The following is a 17,626-nucleotide window of genomic DNA, read 5'->3' as shown; positions in this document are numbered from 1 at the left end:
ATCTCAAATAATGACACAATATAATATTATATTATGATATATTTGATCCGAGTATATTCTGGAACCTTCCAGAATTGGGCCCAAATAATGGGGTGGGCTTTTTTAACTGGTTATAGCTGGTTAGACTTCCTTTTTACCGGCCCATTTGACTGACAAAGTGCACTATATATATATGCAAGGGGAGAGTGTGTTCATTTTGCACTTCTCCTCTCAACTTTCTAATTTCAAAACCTTTTTCCTCATCTCTTTTCAAGCTTTTCTCACCTTCATCAATGGGGGACAAGAGCTCAGAGAGGGCGGAAAAAATTGCCTCTGCTTCAAGAGAGGTAACGAGATTAATATTCGTTCTTCTTATATGTCCTTGATAGATATGATCAATTCTATGGGAGATGATTACCCATCCATAACTCATTTAGAGTTTTTTTATTAATTTAACAAATGGTACAACACTTCTAGTATTGATTTGCTTAATACCACTTACAATGTCCGTCATCCCCTTAAAATAGTTTCTATCGATGGTGATGATCGTACATGCCACTGGAAACCAGATACCCTCTTTGTTTATGTTGACGCCATTTATGCGGGTCTTAGGTTTCCTTTTCATGAGTTTACACCTAGGTTGTTAGTTGATTTACAGATTAACCCGTGTCAACTCCTGCCCAACGCGTGGAGAAACGTCATATGTTTCATGGTTCTATGTCTTAGGAATGGCTTCCCTCTTTCTATAGAAGTTTTTAGGAAAAGTTTCCAATGCTACAACAGTGCTAACTGTGGTTGGGTATATATTAGGCAGAGGCCCAAGAGCCAAATTTTTTTAATAGTTCTTCTATTCCTGATAACAACCAACACTGAAGAGATAATTTTGTTGGTTTCAGATGGGAGAATGGTGATTGAGGCATAATGTTTAGGTCATCTTTTGGTAAAGTCGGTGATGGAAGCCCCACTACCATTCGTCTATCAGATGAGGAAAATAAGATATATGGGGAGCTTATTACAGTTGAGGATTGGACTTCCGATTGGAACTTGTTGGAGGAGTTTTCTTAGATCAATATGGGACTCTCTACGGTCACTCTATAGGGTATTTCTCATTCTCTACTTTGTTTTCATTCTCTTAAACGCTATTAACATAACTTATTCTTTATTTTCATTTCTTTTTCAGCTGCTTAGGTGATAAACAATGTTGTCGTGCCAGTTGTTGAAGAGACAGCTAGGATGAAGAAGGCTCGTCTTGCTGGGTTGGATCCCGTGGCAAAGTTGCAGAGCCTTCCTTCCTGAATAAGCACAGGGAGCCTATGGTAGAGGCCTCTTCAATGGGTACTGAAACCCCGGCTATTCCTGCTCCTACTCCCTCGAGCGTATTTCAGCCTCTTTGGGGTTTTCGACGTGGAGACACTATGGTTGGTTCCACAAAGCATGCTTGGGATTGGTCTTACTACTCAATTCCCCCAAAAGATTTTACTGATATTGTGGCTTTCCAGGACCTAGAGCGTCTGAAGCTCATGGGAGCTCAGTCTACGGCTTCGGTATGTTCTTATTTTCTAATTTCATGCTTCCTTCTTTTCTTTAAAAACATGAACCCTATTTATCTTATTTCATCTTTCTTATCATTCCAGACCAACACATATTTCCAAGCAGCTGTGAGACATGCGGAGTCCTGAGCGCATGCAAGGATCATAGAATATCATAAAAGAGCTTCTTTTTACTACAACCTACGGGTAAAAGAAAGGTTTTTTAAGCAAGGCGACCTGGTCTTAAGGAAGGTGGAAGCTTCTGAAGTAGGGCAGAGAGGAAAACTCTTCCCGAACTGGGAAAGGCCATACAAGGTTAAGAGTGTTCAAGAAAGAGGATCCTATAAGTTGGAAACTATGGATGGAGATGAGGTGCCAAGAACTTGGCACGCTCAAAACTTGAAGATATATTATGTGTAGTCCATCGAAAAGGAGATGTTAACATATAGTTCAAAAGCACCATGAAGATTTGCTTGCTTAGGATTTCATATTTTATTTCAATAGACTTCCAATTTTAGTTTACAAAAAATATGTAAGGGATGCATCCCAGAGATTTATGAAATTTGTGAAGTTTTCAATATCAAATGTTGTGTTTCTATGAGACATAAAAAGATGTGCGATCCAAATATGAATAAATATAGAGATAATCAAGTTTGAATGATAAAGAAACTACATGTCCAAAGCATAAATAACATAAGCAATAAAGCCACGCAGGGCCAACATAAGTTTAAGGAGCAGAGGTATCCTCTACGTCCATATCATCCTCTCCACTTTCGCTCAATGTCTTTGTGGTATCCATCTCGCTGGAGGAATAAGGGATATTCTTAGAAACAACTACCTGGGATCTGAACCTTTATAGTAGAGTATCATTATCTAGACAAGGGTAGTCCTCCTCTTTACGCTTCATCTTCATCTCCAGGGCCGTGTACTCGACCTTATGCTTCTTCAAGGACCTATCGGATAAAAACTGAATTTTGCTTTTTACTGAACCAGGACACAAGCTTGTTCCCAAAAAATTGACAGGTTCCTGTTGTACTTTTTCTATCAATTTTACAACCTGCATAATCTACATCTGAATAACCAGTTAGATGAAAACCAGAATCTCTAGGGTACCAAATGCCATGTTTTGGTGTTCCCTTGAGATATCTGACAATTCTCTTAATAGCTACTAAGTGAGATTCTCTTGGATCAACCTGAAATCTAGCACAAAGGCAAGTAGCAAACATTATATCTGGCCTACTAGCTGTTTAGTACAGAAGTGAACCAACCATGCCCCTATAACTTGAAATATCCACAGACTTTTCAGTAGTGTTTAATTCAAGTTTAGTTATAGTGGCCATGAGAGTTTTTGTAGATGTACAATCCATTAGATCAAACTCCTTTAAGAGATCATAAATATATTTGGTTTGACTAATGAATATTCCATCACTAACTTGATTAACTTGTAAACCAAGAAAGTAAGTTAGTTCTCCCATCATGCTCATTTCATACTTACTTTGCATCAATTTGGCAAACTTTTAATATCATCTACATAAATATCATCTACATAAATTTGAACAAGTATACTAAAGCCATTAATATTTCTAAAGAATAAGGTTTTATCAACAGTACCTCTTGTGAAGTAATTTTCCAAAAAAAACTTTGGTAAAGTGTCATATCAGGCTCTAGGTGCTTGCTTTAATCCATAAAGTGCTTTCAAAAGATAGTAGACATATTCTGGAAAATTTGGATCTTCAAAACCAGGAGGCTGACTGACATAGACTTCCTCCTCCAAATCTCCATTCAGAAAGGCACTTTTGACATCCATTTGATAGACCTTGAAATTGGTATGGGATGAATAGGCTAAGAAAATTCTGATGGCTTCAAGTCTTGCAACAGGAGCAAAAGTTTCATCAAACCTTCTTGTTGACAATAGCCCTTATCAACCAATCTAGCCTTGTTCCTGACCACTATGCCATTTTCATCCATCTTATTTATGAATACCCACTTGGTGTCAATTGGATTCTTCCATTTAGGTTTGGGTACCAGCTTCCATACCTTGTTCCTTTCAAATTAGTTTAGCTCATCCTGTATAGCTAAAACCCAATCAGGATCCAACAAAGCTTCTTCTACCTTCTTTGGTTCTTCCTTGCAAATAAAGCTGTTATATAGACATTCTTCTTGAGTTGTTTTTCTTGTTTGAACTCTTGAAGATTCATAACCAATGATGAGCTCAAAAGGGTGATCTCTAGTCCATTTTCTTTGTTGAGGTAGATTAGCTCTAGATGAAGAGGTTTTTGCAATATCCGTACACTGGAAATTTTTTTCCATTAATTACTCCTCCCTAATTATTAGTCCTTGCTTTAAAAGTCCCTTCCACCAATTTTTCATCTGTCATCATCCTCCATCGCTCTTATGCCTGCAATGCATTAAAAATTTCTACCAAATATATTGTTGAATGCCCTTTGGTATTTTCTAGTGTAGTAATAACTGCTTCATATCTTTTCGGCATTGTCACAAGAAATTTTTGGACAATTTTTGATTGTGAAAATTCAGGTCTAAGAAGTCTTACCTTAAAAGAAATACAAAGAGGTCTTTTCGGCATTTCACTATCTTTAATTTTTTATAGCTCGAATTCCCTAATTAAATTAAGGACCTTGATGTCATTGATTTTTTATCTCCTTCATATTCCTTTTTAAGATACTCTCATATCTCTTTTGTTGATTTTAGAGACATGATACTAGTGTAGATGTTTGGTAAAATAGCTGGAAATAGATATGATCTTGTCTTGGAAATAAATAGATATGATCGTAGCCTCTTTTGCCTTACCTTGCTGTGAGATTTGCAAATCCTCTCCATATGTCCATATTTATTGCACTTGATGTCATCTCTTCACCAACACATAATTTGAGGATGATTAGTCTTTTTGCTGCGCACACTAGAAATTTGTTGCAATTATTAACTCCTGAATTATCACCCATTGCTTTAAGAGCCCCTTCTACCAATTCTTCATTTGCCATCATCCTCCAATGCTCTTGTACCTGCAATGCATCAACTATTTTTACCAAATATATTTTTGAAAGATCTTTGGTATTTTCTAGTGTAGTAATAATAGTTTCATTTCTTTCTGGCATTGTCATAAGAATTTTTTAGACAATTTTTTATTTAGTTCCACGAACTCTTACCTTATAAGCAATACAAAGAAGTCTCTCGAAGTAGTCCTTGATCATTTCACCATCTTTAATTTTTTGTCACCGGAATTCCCTACACTACAAGAAAAACATGATCCTACAACCGTTTTTCACCGTTGTTTGATGTCAAAATTTTGGGTCGTCTATTGAGGAGCCGTGTGATTTCGATCAGACAACAGTGCATCGAACCATTACTAGAAGCTACAGACACAACAGGTTCATAACTGTTACCGAAACTGTCATTCAACAACAGGTTGTATAAAAGACTGTATTGTTGGAACAGTTTACCTGCAACGGTTTTCCTCAAGAAGACAACGGTGTATTACTGTCAACTAAGAGTGCAAAATTTCTATATATTATTTGTCAAACAACGGGTAGTTTGTTGATTGTTGTTTGAAAGGCTAACCACAATAGGTTTAGGACAATACAGTTATGTTATGATGTCTTAGACAACACCTTGAGCCAGAGTATTGTAAGGAAGTCTTTCAAACATCGGTTTGTGAAATGTATTTCCAATAATGAGTTGTGGTTAATGGCCATTTTAAAGCTCTTTAGACCACATTTTTTGTTTAACTCCTATTGTAGTGCACCCCTTGAGACAACAGCGTCGTATATAATGTTGTTTGAAAGGCTAACCACAACAGTTTTAGGTCAATACTGTTATTTTATGCTGTCTTATACAACAGTTTTAGGTAAATATTGTAAGGAGCTATTTCAAACAATGGTTTGTGATAGTATTTTAATACTAAGTTATGTTAACTTCCATCTTAATGCTCTTTAGACCACATTTTTTGTTTAAAGCATATTGTAGTGTTATCCTTGAGATAACACCATCGTATATTTTGTCGTTATGTGAACATGATAGACACAATATTACCATGTTTTAAAGTGTTGTGAATAGAGCTTTAGTCAACTGTTAAAACAATGTTACAGTGTTGTTCCAATTAGTTTGGTACAATGGCTGTTTTTGATTGAGAACACAATCATCTGTTGTATATAAAATTTTGCATATAAAATCCTGATTTCATCCAAACCACCTGTTTTCTAAAAACTAAATCCCAAAAATGAATCCACCAAAAATGAATCCACCAAACGAACAAACCGAGAACTAACTACCAATCACAAAAAAATCAAAATCCACCAAACCAACAAACCTAGAACTAGCTAGAACAAGAACAAGCCAATATATATAAATTCACCAAACCAACAAACTTAGAACTAGCTAGAACAAGAACAAGCCAATATATATAAATCCACCAAACACATATCAATCCAACAATCCTAGAACAAGCCAATATATATATATATCCACCAAACATCTAATATAAATCCACCAAACACAACCAATCCAACAATCCTACAACAGTAGAACAAGAACCGGGCAATATATATAGATTGAGCACAATATATATAGATTGACCATGCAATCTACTAATAGATTGAGACAAATCTATCAATCTACCGACAATTCTGTTTGGATTGGACCAAAAAGTGCATCACCATGACCAACTGCATAATTTAAAGTTCAAATCCGACTACTAGTTCAAACAAAAGACCACAAATTTGGAACCTAGATTGCATGGCGTTTCATGAAATATTTTGCAAAATCACAGCGGATCTCGTTAATGTCATCATCAGTGTAAACCAAGTTTGATCTGCGCATCCACTGAAAAATAACCCAAAATTTTACATAAGTCATACAATTAAGTACTGTACGAGTAAGAGTATAAGTCAATGGGAAAACCCAAAGTGAAAATCTCACCTTAGCAGCAAACTCAAGTTCTTTGTCCTGAACAATCTCCTTCATATAGCGCATCACAAACAGGCCACAATCCTTGGTTCCTGACTGCACTGGAACTCCCTGGATTAATTAAAAATGCATTACAAAAGCTGTGAATTGGAGAGAAAGAAGCTCTTGTATGTATATTGCAGAGAGATAACTATACAAAACAGATTTGGTGAATGTAAAAAATAAGTCTCTAAACTATGAGTGCAGTAGTGTTTATATACAAGCATTAATCTAACTAACTTCTATCCTTAACAACTAACTGAGATGTAACAAATAATTATTTAATTACAATATCAACTAACTGAGATGTAAGAAATAATTATTTAATTACAATATCCTTAATAGCATAGAAAAAATATGATGAGAATTGATTATTACCGCCATGTTCTCCCACAAAATTTTCTTCTTGACAACCTTGTTGAGATCCTCTTTGTAAATTTTAATGGCACTACAACCAAAATAATACCAGCAAAACCATTAAGCAACTGAAAAATGCGTGGTCTATCAAAGTTCAAGACTCCATACAGATATTTTAGAAGCTGAATCTTACTTGTCGACAACATCCAGCCATTCCACATTAGCGATTCGACGTTTTAGAGGGTCCATGTGGTAGACAACCTCTGCCTCAGGATTTGCAACAGTTAAATTCCAATGGTTCCTACACAAACATGAATGAATTGAAGCCTTGTCATAAAAATTGAAACTTAGAAGCTCCAAAAAAAATCAATTTAAAAAGGCATGTGATCCTGTTTAGCTAAAACATTATATGAGAATGTCTAACTAGCTAGCTCTTGGATTAAAACTTACACGTCATTGTAAGGCATAAGAAAGTATTGCCCTTTCTTAGCATTCTTAAATCGTGCAGCGAGTGCACGCGACCTCTGCCCTGCATTACCACAGCCAATGGCACCAATTGTGGTGGGATCTACGAACTTGATCATGTTGGTCATCTTATTTTTTTTGATGTATTCGTTTATGGAGCTACATATAAAAATATGAGAGATTAAAAAAAAATCGTTTCTGGAGCCACAGAGTAACTATGAGATATTAAAAAAAAAATTGTGGAGAAACTTACTGAATAAAAAGGACGATCACAGACCCCGACATTTCACCTCCAGAGCACACCGAATATATATCTGATAAGTAAATGGCCATCTTTTTTGTAGAGCCAAAGGCTTCTTGGGATAGTTGAAAAGAAACCGTTCGTTCATCAGCTAAGGCACCCTTTGCCCATGTCCATAAACGATTTAATGCAGATGGGTAATTTGCACCCATCTCAACAACAAGCTCTGGTTCAACATCAGCGACTAATTTATAAGTCTTCTTTTTTCCCTTTTTCTTGGCTTTCTGCAGAAAATACACATGAAAATAGTAAGAAAGAAAATACTAAATAAAAACATTCTAGCTATATAGTGCTATTCTAAATATTTTTACCTTCGGAGCTGACAAAACATTGGAAGTGCTATTGTTCCTCATTGTTATCAAGTTTCTTGGCCATGCAATAAAAGTTCCCATGGCTTGTTCCACGGTCAAAATCTCGTCACCGATGGGATATGGAATCTTAGCATCTCCTTGAATGACTTGAGTGATTGACACTCTTGCATTCTCTTCCCCAAGTCTGACTCCATGGATTGTCTCCTCTCCTTCAACAACAACAACAACTTCATCAATCTTCGCACAAGCTACAATGTTGCTGAGCGATCCAAGAGCCAATTTACAAACAGAATTATCCGGAGCATTCACTTTAACTTCTTCACATCTGTCTTCCTCAAAAACAATTCTACAACTTTCATCCTTGCCATCCAACCTCTGAGCATCCTCAGGATCCACCCCTAAATCAACAAACAAACTTTCAATCTTTTGAATTTTCAGACCACCTCCCTCCTGTTGAACAGGAAATAAATTCTTTGCAGTTGTAGGTGTAGCAGGATGGTTTACAGCTGCATCAACATCAACCCCGCCGTTAGAGTGACAGCTTGCTTGTTGGGAAGGATGCGTTGGAGTACATTCTTGTTGTACGGGCCTTTTCAAGATCTCTGCCCTCAGCTTTTCCATTTCAGCAGCCCAAAAATCATCTCTCGCTTTAATTATTTTTGGAGTCTCCTCTGCCAAGTACCTCTGAACTCTTTCCTGTATCTTTTCATCCATTGTTCTAGCTTTTTTTTGCCTTGGAAGATCAAAATAAACCGACTGCTTTACATGAACACCTTGTCCACGGACCCGTCCACCATGCTCAGGCTTACCGAGCGCGAGTGTTAAAACATCATCAACACCTTCAGCTATTAGTTTCCCTTCCTTAACCTCCTTTTTCAATTTTTCCTAAAATATTAAGTGTACCATATTATCACAGTCTGAGCTATTTCCATGTAAAAGACTAACATAATTAAGTACCATATACATTCAATTAATTAAGACAAAAATTAATATATAACTTACAATTTCCATTGCTTTATCTTCAACAATTTTTCCTAAAAATTTACCATCTTTGTCCTTCCTTGCTAGGACCCAGGTTGACGACCGATCAACTTCCTCTTCATCTGGATGAGATTGATACTGCATTCACATGTATATGATCAGGAAAGTATAATAGTATAGATATGTTAGACAAATTAGTTTGTATTAGAATAATAACTATGTCATTTCACTATTACGCACCCATTCATTCTCGAGGTTAGCATAACCTTTTCGAGACATCCGATGTGGATATACACTCAGCATCCTTCTTTGTATAGCATCATTATGACATTTCTGCATAAGAAGCACGAATGTGGTTATGAAATCAATATTAATTAAATACCAAAAACTAGAAACAACAAGTATGTTTTAATGCTAACTAGAAATAAGTATGTCATAATGCTAACTGGAAACATACCAAAAACTCAGGTGACGTGCGATCAGCAACAAATATATCCCAATGCGATTTTTCTATGAAAGAGAAATCTGCAGGAGGATAGGCCAACACTTCAGGTTGATCTCGATAAGGGAGAATGTAATTTGTGGTCAGTCGACTTTTGAACTCCCTCCATTTCTGACCAGCGGAACGTAAAACCAACTTTTTCGCAGACGGAGGTAAAATGAAACCCAGCTACATACATAAGAAATTAAAAAGATATCAGATACATAAGTAATGAACATATAATGAAAGATACATAATTATTTGAGTTTTTTTACCAGAACACACTCCCAAAGCTTGTTCTTTGTCTCATCGGGAACACATTTCCAACTATCATGCCAGATTGGTGCTTTGGTTCTTGCCAAAACCCCAATATAGGATTGCATTTCTGCCGCTTCAGGACCATACGGCTCTCCCTTTCCATTAAAAGACACATTAAGTTTATTCCCCTGGATCTTTCGTCTCACAATTCTATGCATCGTTACACAACCTCGCTTGAGTAGTTTTAGTCCTTCATTGTTGTTCGGGGTGGTAACAGGTTTCACTTTTTTCTTCTTATTTTTGGAAATTTTTTTCTGTAAGATTTCAGATATAGGCTTCTTCTTCACAGACTTTGGGGAAGAAGTGGATGGGGTGGGGGTCATAGCAGGGGTCTGGTTGTTTAAGGACCTGGTCTTTCGTAAAGCCCTGATCACATTCATGGTAGTTGGGTGGGATGAAGACCTGGACCTTTTAAGCTCTTTCTTCTTTGGCCCTGTTCTCGGTGACTTTCTTGTGTTCAATTCTGTCTTCTTTGACTCACTTTTCTTTTTCGGAGTGGCCATTATCTATACACCAAACAAAAACTAAAGTTTAAAACACATGTATCAAATGTATATGGAAGAAAAACCAAATTTCAGAGTCACATAATATAGAACATGTAAAATGAGCTGTCATATATCTAAAAGGACTTCGCATATATGCACGAAACATATATACTCAAACAGAGGCAATGTGTTTATGTGTTCCGTGAATCAAACAGAGGCAATGTGGATCAAAATCCACAAAATCTTAAGTGAAACATTAAAATCAAGCATAGTGAAACACTAAAATCAGGGATGCTGAGTGTATATGCAGAGTGTATTTAGAGGAACACTAAAATCTAGAGTGAAACATAGAATACATAAAATCAGGGACTCAAAATCAAGAGTGAGTGACAAAATGCATGCAAAGGACGCATATAATCGGAATGAAGATACCCAAAATATCATATACTCTACAACCCCTAAATACATAAGATGAAAAAACCCCAAATACAAAAGATAAAATCAGGGACGCTAGGGTTCTAGGGTTTAAGCCCATACCAGTGATTAAACGGTTGAGTAATCGCCCTTGTCGCGTGTGATGCTAGGTTGAGTAATCGCCGTTGTCGCCTGTGATCGCCGTTGTCGCGTGTGATAAAATGAAAATGAAAAATGAAATTGTGAATGTAAACTGGTAAAGTAAACACCGCGAAGCCAAGGTGGGAGACAATTTTTGATTGGGGGGAAATGAAAAATCAAATGAACGGTGCTGATTTGAGATAGTACCTCAATCTAACGGTATGTAATGTCTTTTAATATATTTTAATTTTTAAAAATTAAATTATCTTGTCTGAAAAACTGTTGTTAGACATACTTTGTTACAATTGTTTAGTTAATAATTTCGATTAGAAGATTTTTATTCGGTTCAGTGTTTCGTTAAAAAGATGACTTTATTTTAAACATCTTATATTTTCCTATAAAATCTGTACATGACTACACTAAGTCGATATTAACATCCGTACGGTTGGATCTTTGACAAATCCATTTCAGAAATTAATTAAGTCAACTGGGTAGTAGTACCCGTGTCAGGGACTACAGCTTTTACCGGATTTCTGTTAAAAAGACGAACAAGAAGAGTTGATTATTTTCCGATAAAATTTGTACATGACTACAATAAGTCGATATTAACATCCGTACGGTTGGATCGTTGACAAATCCATTTCAGAAATTAATTAAGTCAACTGGGTAGTAGTACCCGTGTCAGGGACTACAGCTTTTACCGGATTTCTGTTAAAAAGACGAACAAGAAGAGTTGATTATTTTCCGATAAAATCTGTACATGACTACACTAAGTCGATATTAACATCCGTACGGTTGGATCGTTGACAAATCCATTTTATAAATTAATTAAGTCAACTGGGTAGTAGTACCCGTGTCAGGGACTACAGCTTTTACCGGATTTCTGTTAAAAAGATGAACAAGAAGAGTTGATTATTTTCCGATAAAATCTGTACATGACTACACTAAGTCGATATTAACATCCGTACGGTTGGATCGTTGACAAATCCATTTCAGAAATTAATTAAGTCAACTGGGTAGTAGTACCCGTGTCAGGGACTACAGCTTTTACCGGATTTCTGTTAAAAAGACGAACAAGAAGAGTTGATTATTTTCCGATAAAATTTGTACATGACTACAATAAGTCGATATTAACATCCGTACGGTTGGATCGTTGACAAATCCATTTCAGAAATTAATTAAGTCAACTGGGTAGTAGTACCCGTGTCAGGGACTACAGCTTTTACCGGATTTCTGTTAAAAAGACGAACAAGAAGAGTTGATTATTTTCCGATAAAATCTGTACATGACTACACTAAGTCGATATTAACATCCGTACGGTTGGATCGTTGACAAATCCATTTTATAAATTAATTAAGTCAACTGGGTAGTAGTACCCGTGTCAGGGACTACAGCTTTTACCGGATTTCTGTTAAAAAGATGAACAAGAAGAGTTGATTATTTTCCGATAAAATCTGTACATGACTACACTAAGTCGATATTAACATCCGTACGGTTGGATCGTTGACAAATCCATTTCAGAAATTAATTAAGTCAACTGGGTAGTAGTACCCGTGTCAGGGACTACAGCTTTTACCGGATTTCTGTTAAAAAGACGAACAAGAAGAGTTGATTATTTTCCGATAAAATTTGTACATGACTACAATAAGTCGATATTAACATCCGTACGGTTGGATCGTTGACAAATCCATTTCAGAAATTAATTAAGTCAACTGGGTAGTAGTACCCGTGTCAGGGACTACAGCTTTTACCGGATTTCTGTTAAAAAGACGAACAAGAAGAGTTGATTATTTTCCGATAAAATCTGTACATGACTACACTAAGTCGATATTAACATCCGTACGGTTGGATCGTTGACAAATCCATTTTATAAATTAATTAAGTCAACTGGGTAGTAGTACCCGTGTCAGGGACTACAGCTTTTACCGGATTTCTGTTAAAAAGATGAACAAGAAGAGTTGATTATTTTCCGATAAAATCTGTACATGACTACACTAAGTCGATATTAACATCCGTACGGTTGGATCGTTGACAAATCCATTTCAGAAATTAATTAAGTCAACTGGGTAGTAGTACCCGTGTCAGGGACTACAGCTTTTACCGGATTTCTGTTAAAAAGACGAACAAGAAGAGTTGATTATTTTCCGATAAAATCTGTACATGACTACACTAAGTCGATATTAACATCCGTACGGTTGGATCGTTGACAAATCCATTTCAGAAATTAATTAAGTCAACTGGGTAGTAGTACCCGTGTCAGGGACTACAGCTTTTACCGGATTTCTGTTAAAAAGACGAACAAGAAGAGTTGATTATTTTCCGATAAAATTTGTACATGACTACAATAAGTCGATATTAACATCGATAAATTTTGTAAATGACTATCCATAAGTGGATTTTTATTTGGACATAATTTAAGGATTATTTAAAATTTTAACAACCCAATCATTGAGCTTTGTTATGTCTGAATGAGAACATAATAATTGAAGTCAAAATTAGGTCATTCATTACTCCTCATCTTATCCCCTCCTGTACTCTCCATCGTGATTCGTGGCGGCTCCATTTTAGGTAAATCCGTAACCTAAATTATCTTTTTAGTGTTTTAGGGTTCCTCCATTGTTTCAGTGGTTTAAGCTCTAACACAAGCTCACCTTTGCAATTAATTGTTTGAAGTGATGCACATTGGGAATTTGGGTTTGTGATAAGCTTAATTAGTTACTAATTGCTAATAGATTATGTAGTTGTTGCTGATTGTTTTGGTTTGGTAGTTAGTCATAAGCTTAATAGTTTTGGTTATTTGGGAATTTGGGTTTGTAATTGTTTTGGTAGTTAGTCATAAGCTTAATAGTATATGCTCTGTTTTTGACCATCATGTCACTTTCTTTTTGCAGCTTGTTTTATATCAAAATATGGATAGGTCATGGTTAAAAGCTGATAGAAGAACAAGAGAGTTTGAGAATGGAGTGGACGATTTACTTATGTTTGCCTTTGAGAATGGATATAACGAAGACAAAATAAGTTGTCCATGCTTAAAGTGCGCACATAGCAAATCTTGGAAAGCTCGGATTGTTAAAAACCATCTGTTTCAAAATGGTATTGATGAAACGTATACTCGCTGGATATGGCACGGGGAGCCAAATATTGTAGAAAGTCCTGTATTGGATGAAAGTGACAACTCGGTATCTTCTAATTACCAATTCTGCACAAGAATGGGTGAAGCTGACGATGATGATGTTCTTTCTTCAGATTCTTCAGATTTCATCAACCATGTGAAAGGTGAGCATGAACCTCTTTATCCTGGTTGTGAGAATTACACTAAGATGAAAGCTTTGGTTAAGTTATTCAACTTGAAAGTGAAGCATGGTATGTCGGATTCATGTTTTTCTGATGTTCTATTATTGATTGGGTCTTTGCTACCAGAAGGCAACAATGTCCCTTCTTCTTTCAATGAAGCGAAGAAAACCTTATGTGCATTAGGAATGGGTTATGATAAGATACACGCATGCCCGAATAATTGTCTACTATATCGTGGGCCACAAGATGAAGATGAGACTACTTGTCGCATATGTAAGGCCTCTAGATGGAAACTGAATAAGAAAGGAGAAGAACAAGAAGGAGTCCCTGCTAAGGTCTTATGGTATTTCCCCTTGATACCAAGAATAAGAAATTTGTTCAATACACCAGCGATTGCGAAGGACATGACTTGGCATGAGACCGAACGACAACAAGATGGTAAAATGAGGCATCCAGCAGACTCGCAAACATGGAAGGATGTCGATCAAAAGTGGCCTGATTTTGCATCGGAGAGTAGAAACCTCCGGTTAGCTTTATCCGCCGACGGTTTCAATCCTTTTCGTGGAAACCGTACTGATCACTCAAGTTGGCCAGTTTTGCTATCGGTTTACAACCTTCCACCTTGGCTCTGTATGAAAAGAAGGTACATTATGCTTTGCTTGTTAATATCAGGACCGACCGAGCCTGGAAATGATATAGATGTGTTCCTTCAACCACTTATTGAAGATCTGCAGGAGTTGTGGCGCGGGAAACAAGTGTACGACGCATATAGACAAGAGTCTTTCGTACTTAGGGGCATATTATTATGGACAATAAGTGACTATCCGGCCTTGGGGAACTTGTCGGGACATGTAGTTAAAGGATATAATGCTTGTATTCTTTGTGTTGATAAAACAGAGGCTACTAGGCTGGTTCACTATCGGAAGACGGTAGTTATGAGGCATAGGAGGTGGTTGCCTCGTCATCATCCGTATAGAAATCAAAAGGCAGCTTTTGATAATAGCGTTGAGACAGGTGCTGGTCCTATTCCATTAACTGGTGAGCAGGTTTTTGAAAGAGTACAACATCTAAGGGACCATGTCTTTGGTAAGACACAACGCCAACATAAACGGAAGAAAGGTGATGCTAGACCAGTTTGGAAGAAGTTATCTATCTTCTTTCAACTTGAGTATTGGAAATTTTTGCCAGTTAGGCATGTTCTCGATGTGATGCACATCGAGAAAAATATATGTGAGGCTTTACTTGGAACTTTGCTAAATATTCCCGGAAAGACAAAAGATAGGGAGTCAGTACGTCTCGATATGGCAGAAATGGGAATAAGAATGGAGCTAAGGCCAAAAACTCCCGGAAAGAAAGAGAAGGTACCTTTGGCTGCATGGAACTTATCAAATGCTGAAAAGAAGGTAGTTTGCTCATCATTTCTTCAAATGAAGTTACCGGATGGATTTTGTTCAAATATCAAGAATCTTGTAAATATGGAAAAACTTCGGCTTGTTGGAATGAAATCTCATGATTGCCACACAATATTGCATCATTTGCTTCCAATTGCGATTCGGTCGGTACTGCACAAAAAAGTCAGGTGCACAATAATAAGGTTTTGCCTTTTCTTCAAGGCAATTTGCAGCAAAGTCATCGATGTAGATAAATTGAAAAATATGCAATCTCAGTTGGTGGAAACATTATGCCAGCTGGAAAAACACTTTCCCCCTTCGTTCTTCGATGTCATGATCCATCTCTCAATTCATCTTGTGAGAGAGGTTAAGCTTTGCGGGCCAATCTTTCTACGTTGGATGTATCCTTTTGAGAGATATATGAAGGCGTTTAAAGTATATGTTCGAAATGCTGCTCATCCCGAAGGTTGTATTGCCGAGGCATATGTTGCCGAAGAGGCCGTTGAACGTTTGGTCAATTTTGAAGAAGCTACCATAGGTTTGCCAAAAAATGATAGGCATGAGCAAAATGCAATAAGCAAACCTTTATCTGGTGCGACAATGATCAAGCCAAGCAAAGAGGAATTGCATCTAGCACACTTATGTGTTCTGCAAAATAGCAATCACATGAGGCAATATTTTGAGTAAGTTACTAACATATGTGTGTGTGTGTGTGCATTTTGTTATTTTCTCATTATCTGCAATTCGGTAAATATATTGAAGCAATTGATTTTACTTGTAGTGAACATATGGCATCTTTAATGCTAAGATACCAGCAGCATGAAAATGACGAGGTGTGGCTAAAAACCAAGCAGAATGAACAATTCCCCGAATGGTTCAGGAAAAAGGTAAGTTTTATTTATGTGTTTATTACCTTGTTACGTAGTCCTGATTAAAAACAATACAGACAAGTAATATAAGAAGTCGAAGACATCCAATAAAAAATAAAAACACAGACCTAAAAAAATTGTTTAATTTTTTTTTTATTGTACAGATTGAGACGGAATTGCTCCATGACCATAATAGCATAGGTGATGATATAAGGTGGATGGCAGAAGGGCCTAACAAGAATGTTCCTACGTTTAGTGGTTATAAAATCAGCGGGGTTATTTATAGCACCAAGGAGCGTGATAATAATAGACAAGTACAGTGTAGTGGTGTTTGTGTTGTTGCAGATACATTAATGCCTTCCGAAAAATTTAAATCTGTTGAACATACTTCACATACCTATTATGGAGTTATAACAAGTATATGGGAGCTAGACTATAATAATTTTAGAGTCCCTATATTTCGTTGCAATTGGGTAGATATGAACAAAGGGGTTAAGGTTGATGAGTTGGGATATACATTGGTTAATTTAAATAAATTAGGATTTTCAAATGATCCTTTTGTTCTAGGGAAACATGTTAAGCAAGTTTGCTACATTGATGATACTCTTGAAAAATTTTGGTCTGTGGTGTTGAAAGTCCCGGAAAAGAACTTTTATGACCACTGTGATGATGAAAATGAAGGCTCTGTAGAAATAGAACTTGAGAATGAGCTGCAGTTGCCCGTGTTCCCGAATGTTGATGAACTGGACGATGAAAATACTAGCTATATGCGAGAGGAAGAAGAATGGATTCAACTTCCATAGTGGTAATATATATAATTATTTATAGATACTTGAGTCCATGTACCGCTCACTTTATTCTTTTTGTAGGTGAAGCTCCCATTATCCATGTGTACTGCTCGTGAACCCCTTGATGAGATTACTTTTGCCGTGATAAAATCATCATCTAGTTGACTGAGTTTTCAATTTGTGAATGCTGCTGGTTGATGCTCTTCTTATAATAGATGATGATTTTATCATAGCAAAAATAATCATTCGGCGGACATACAAGTATGGCTAGCTTCTACTGCAGAAACAGGGCTTGGAGATATGTTATCTACTGCAGAGGATAAATTATAAAATTTTCCACATCAAACTTGTGCAAATTAATGTTGATCACTTGTTTTTGTGTTTATGCAGAATTACCAGCATACGGCGGTTGTCAAGGCGTGCAAAATTATGGCTAAGCAGCATGCATGTTACCAAAGGCAGTAAACAAGGATTGTGTTTCCATTTTCATTGTAATATTCACTACTAAACAACTCTGTCTTGTATATATGGAACAATGTAATTTGAAATCTCTGTCTTGTTTA

The 17,626-nt window shown here is 36.6% G+C and overlaps 1 protein-coding gene and 1 long non-coding RNA gene across 2 annotated transcripts; one reads left to right on the top strand and one right to left on the bottom strand.

Annotated features, from left to right (window-relative positions):
- Positions 1–6,475: 6,475 nt before the first annotated feature.
- LOC141697560 (uncharacterized) lies at positions 6,476–7,145 on the bottom strand. Its single transcript, XR_012564769.1, has 3 exons — positions 7,018–7,145; positions 6,846–6,915; positions 6,476–6,539 (listed from the first exon to the last, which is right to left on the bottom strand). It is a non-coding gene; the product is annotated as an uncharacterized LOC141697560 (long non-coding RNA).
- A 6,485-nt stretch (positions 7,146–13,630) lies between these two features.
- Positions 13,631–16,093, top strand: LOC141696189 (uncharacterized). Its single transcript, XM_074500369.1, has one exon. It carries the CDS (start codon positions 13,631–13,633, stop codon positions 16,091–16,093), a length of 2,463 nt encoding a protein of 820 aa, XP_074356470.1.
- The last annotated feature ends 1,533 nt before the right edge of the window (positions 16,094–17,626 follow it).

This window comes from Apium graveolens, chromosome 11 (assembly GCF_009905375.1).
Source record: "Apium graveolens cultivar Ventura chromosome 11, ASM990537v1, whole genome shotgun sequence".
In the NCBI taxonomy this organism is placed as follows: domain Eukaryota; kingdom Viridiplantae; phylum Streptophyta; class Magnoliopsida; order Apiales; family Apiaceae; genus Apium; species Apium graveolens.
This window is presented reverse-complemented; position numbering and strand designations above follow the sequence as displayed.

What these genes read in the sequence shown, in the direction of transcription:
- LOC141696189 (XM_074500369.1), top strand. Translation starts at nt 13,631, where the DNA reads ATGGATAGGTCATGGTTAAAAGCTGATAGAAGAACAAGAGAGTTTGAG.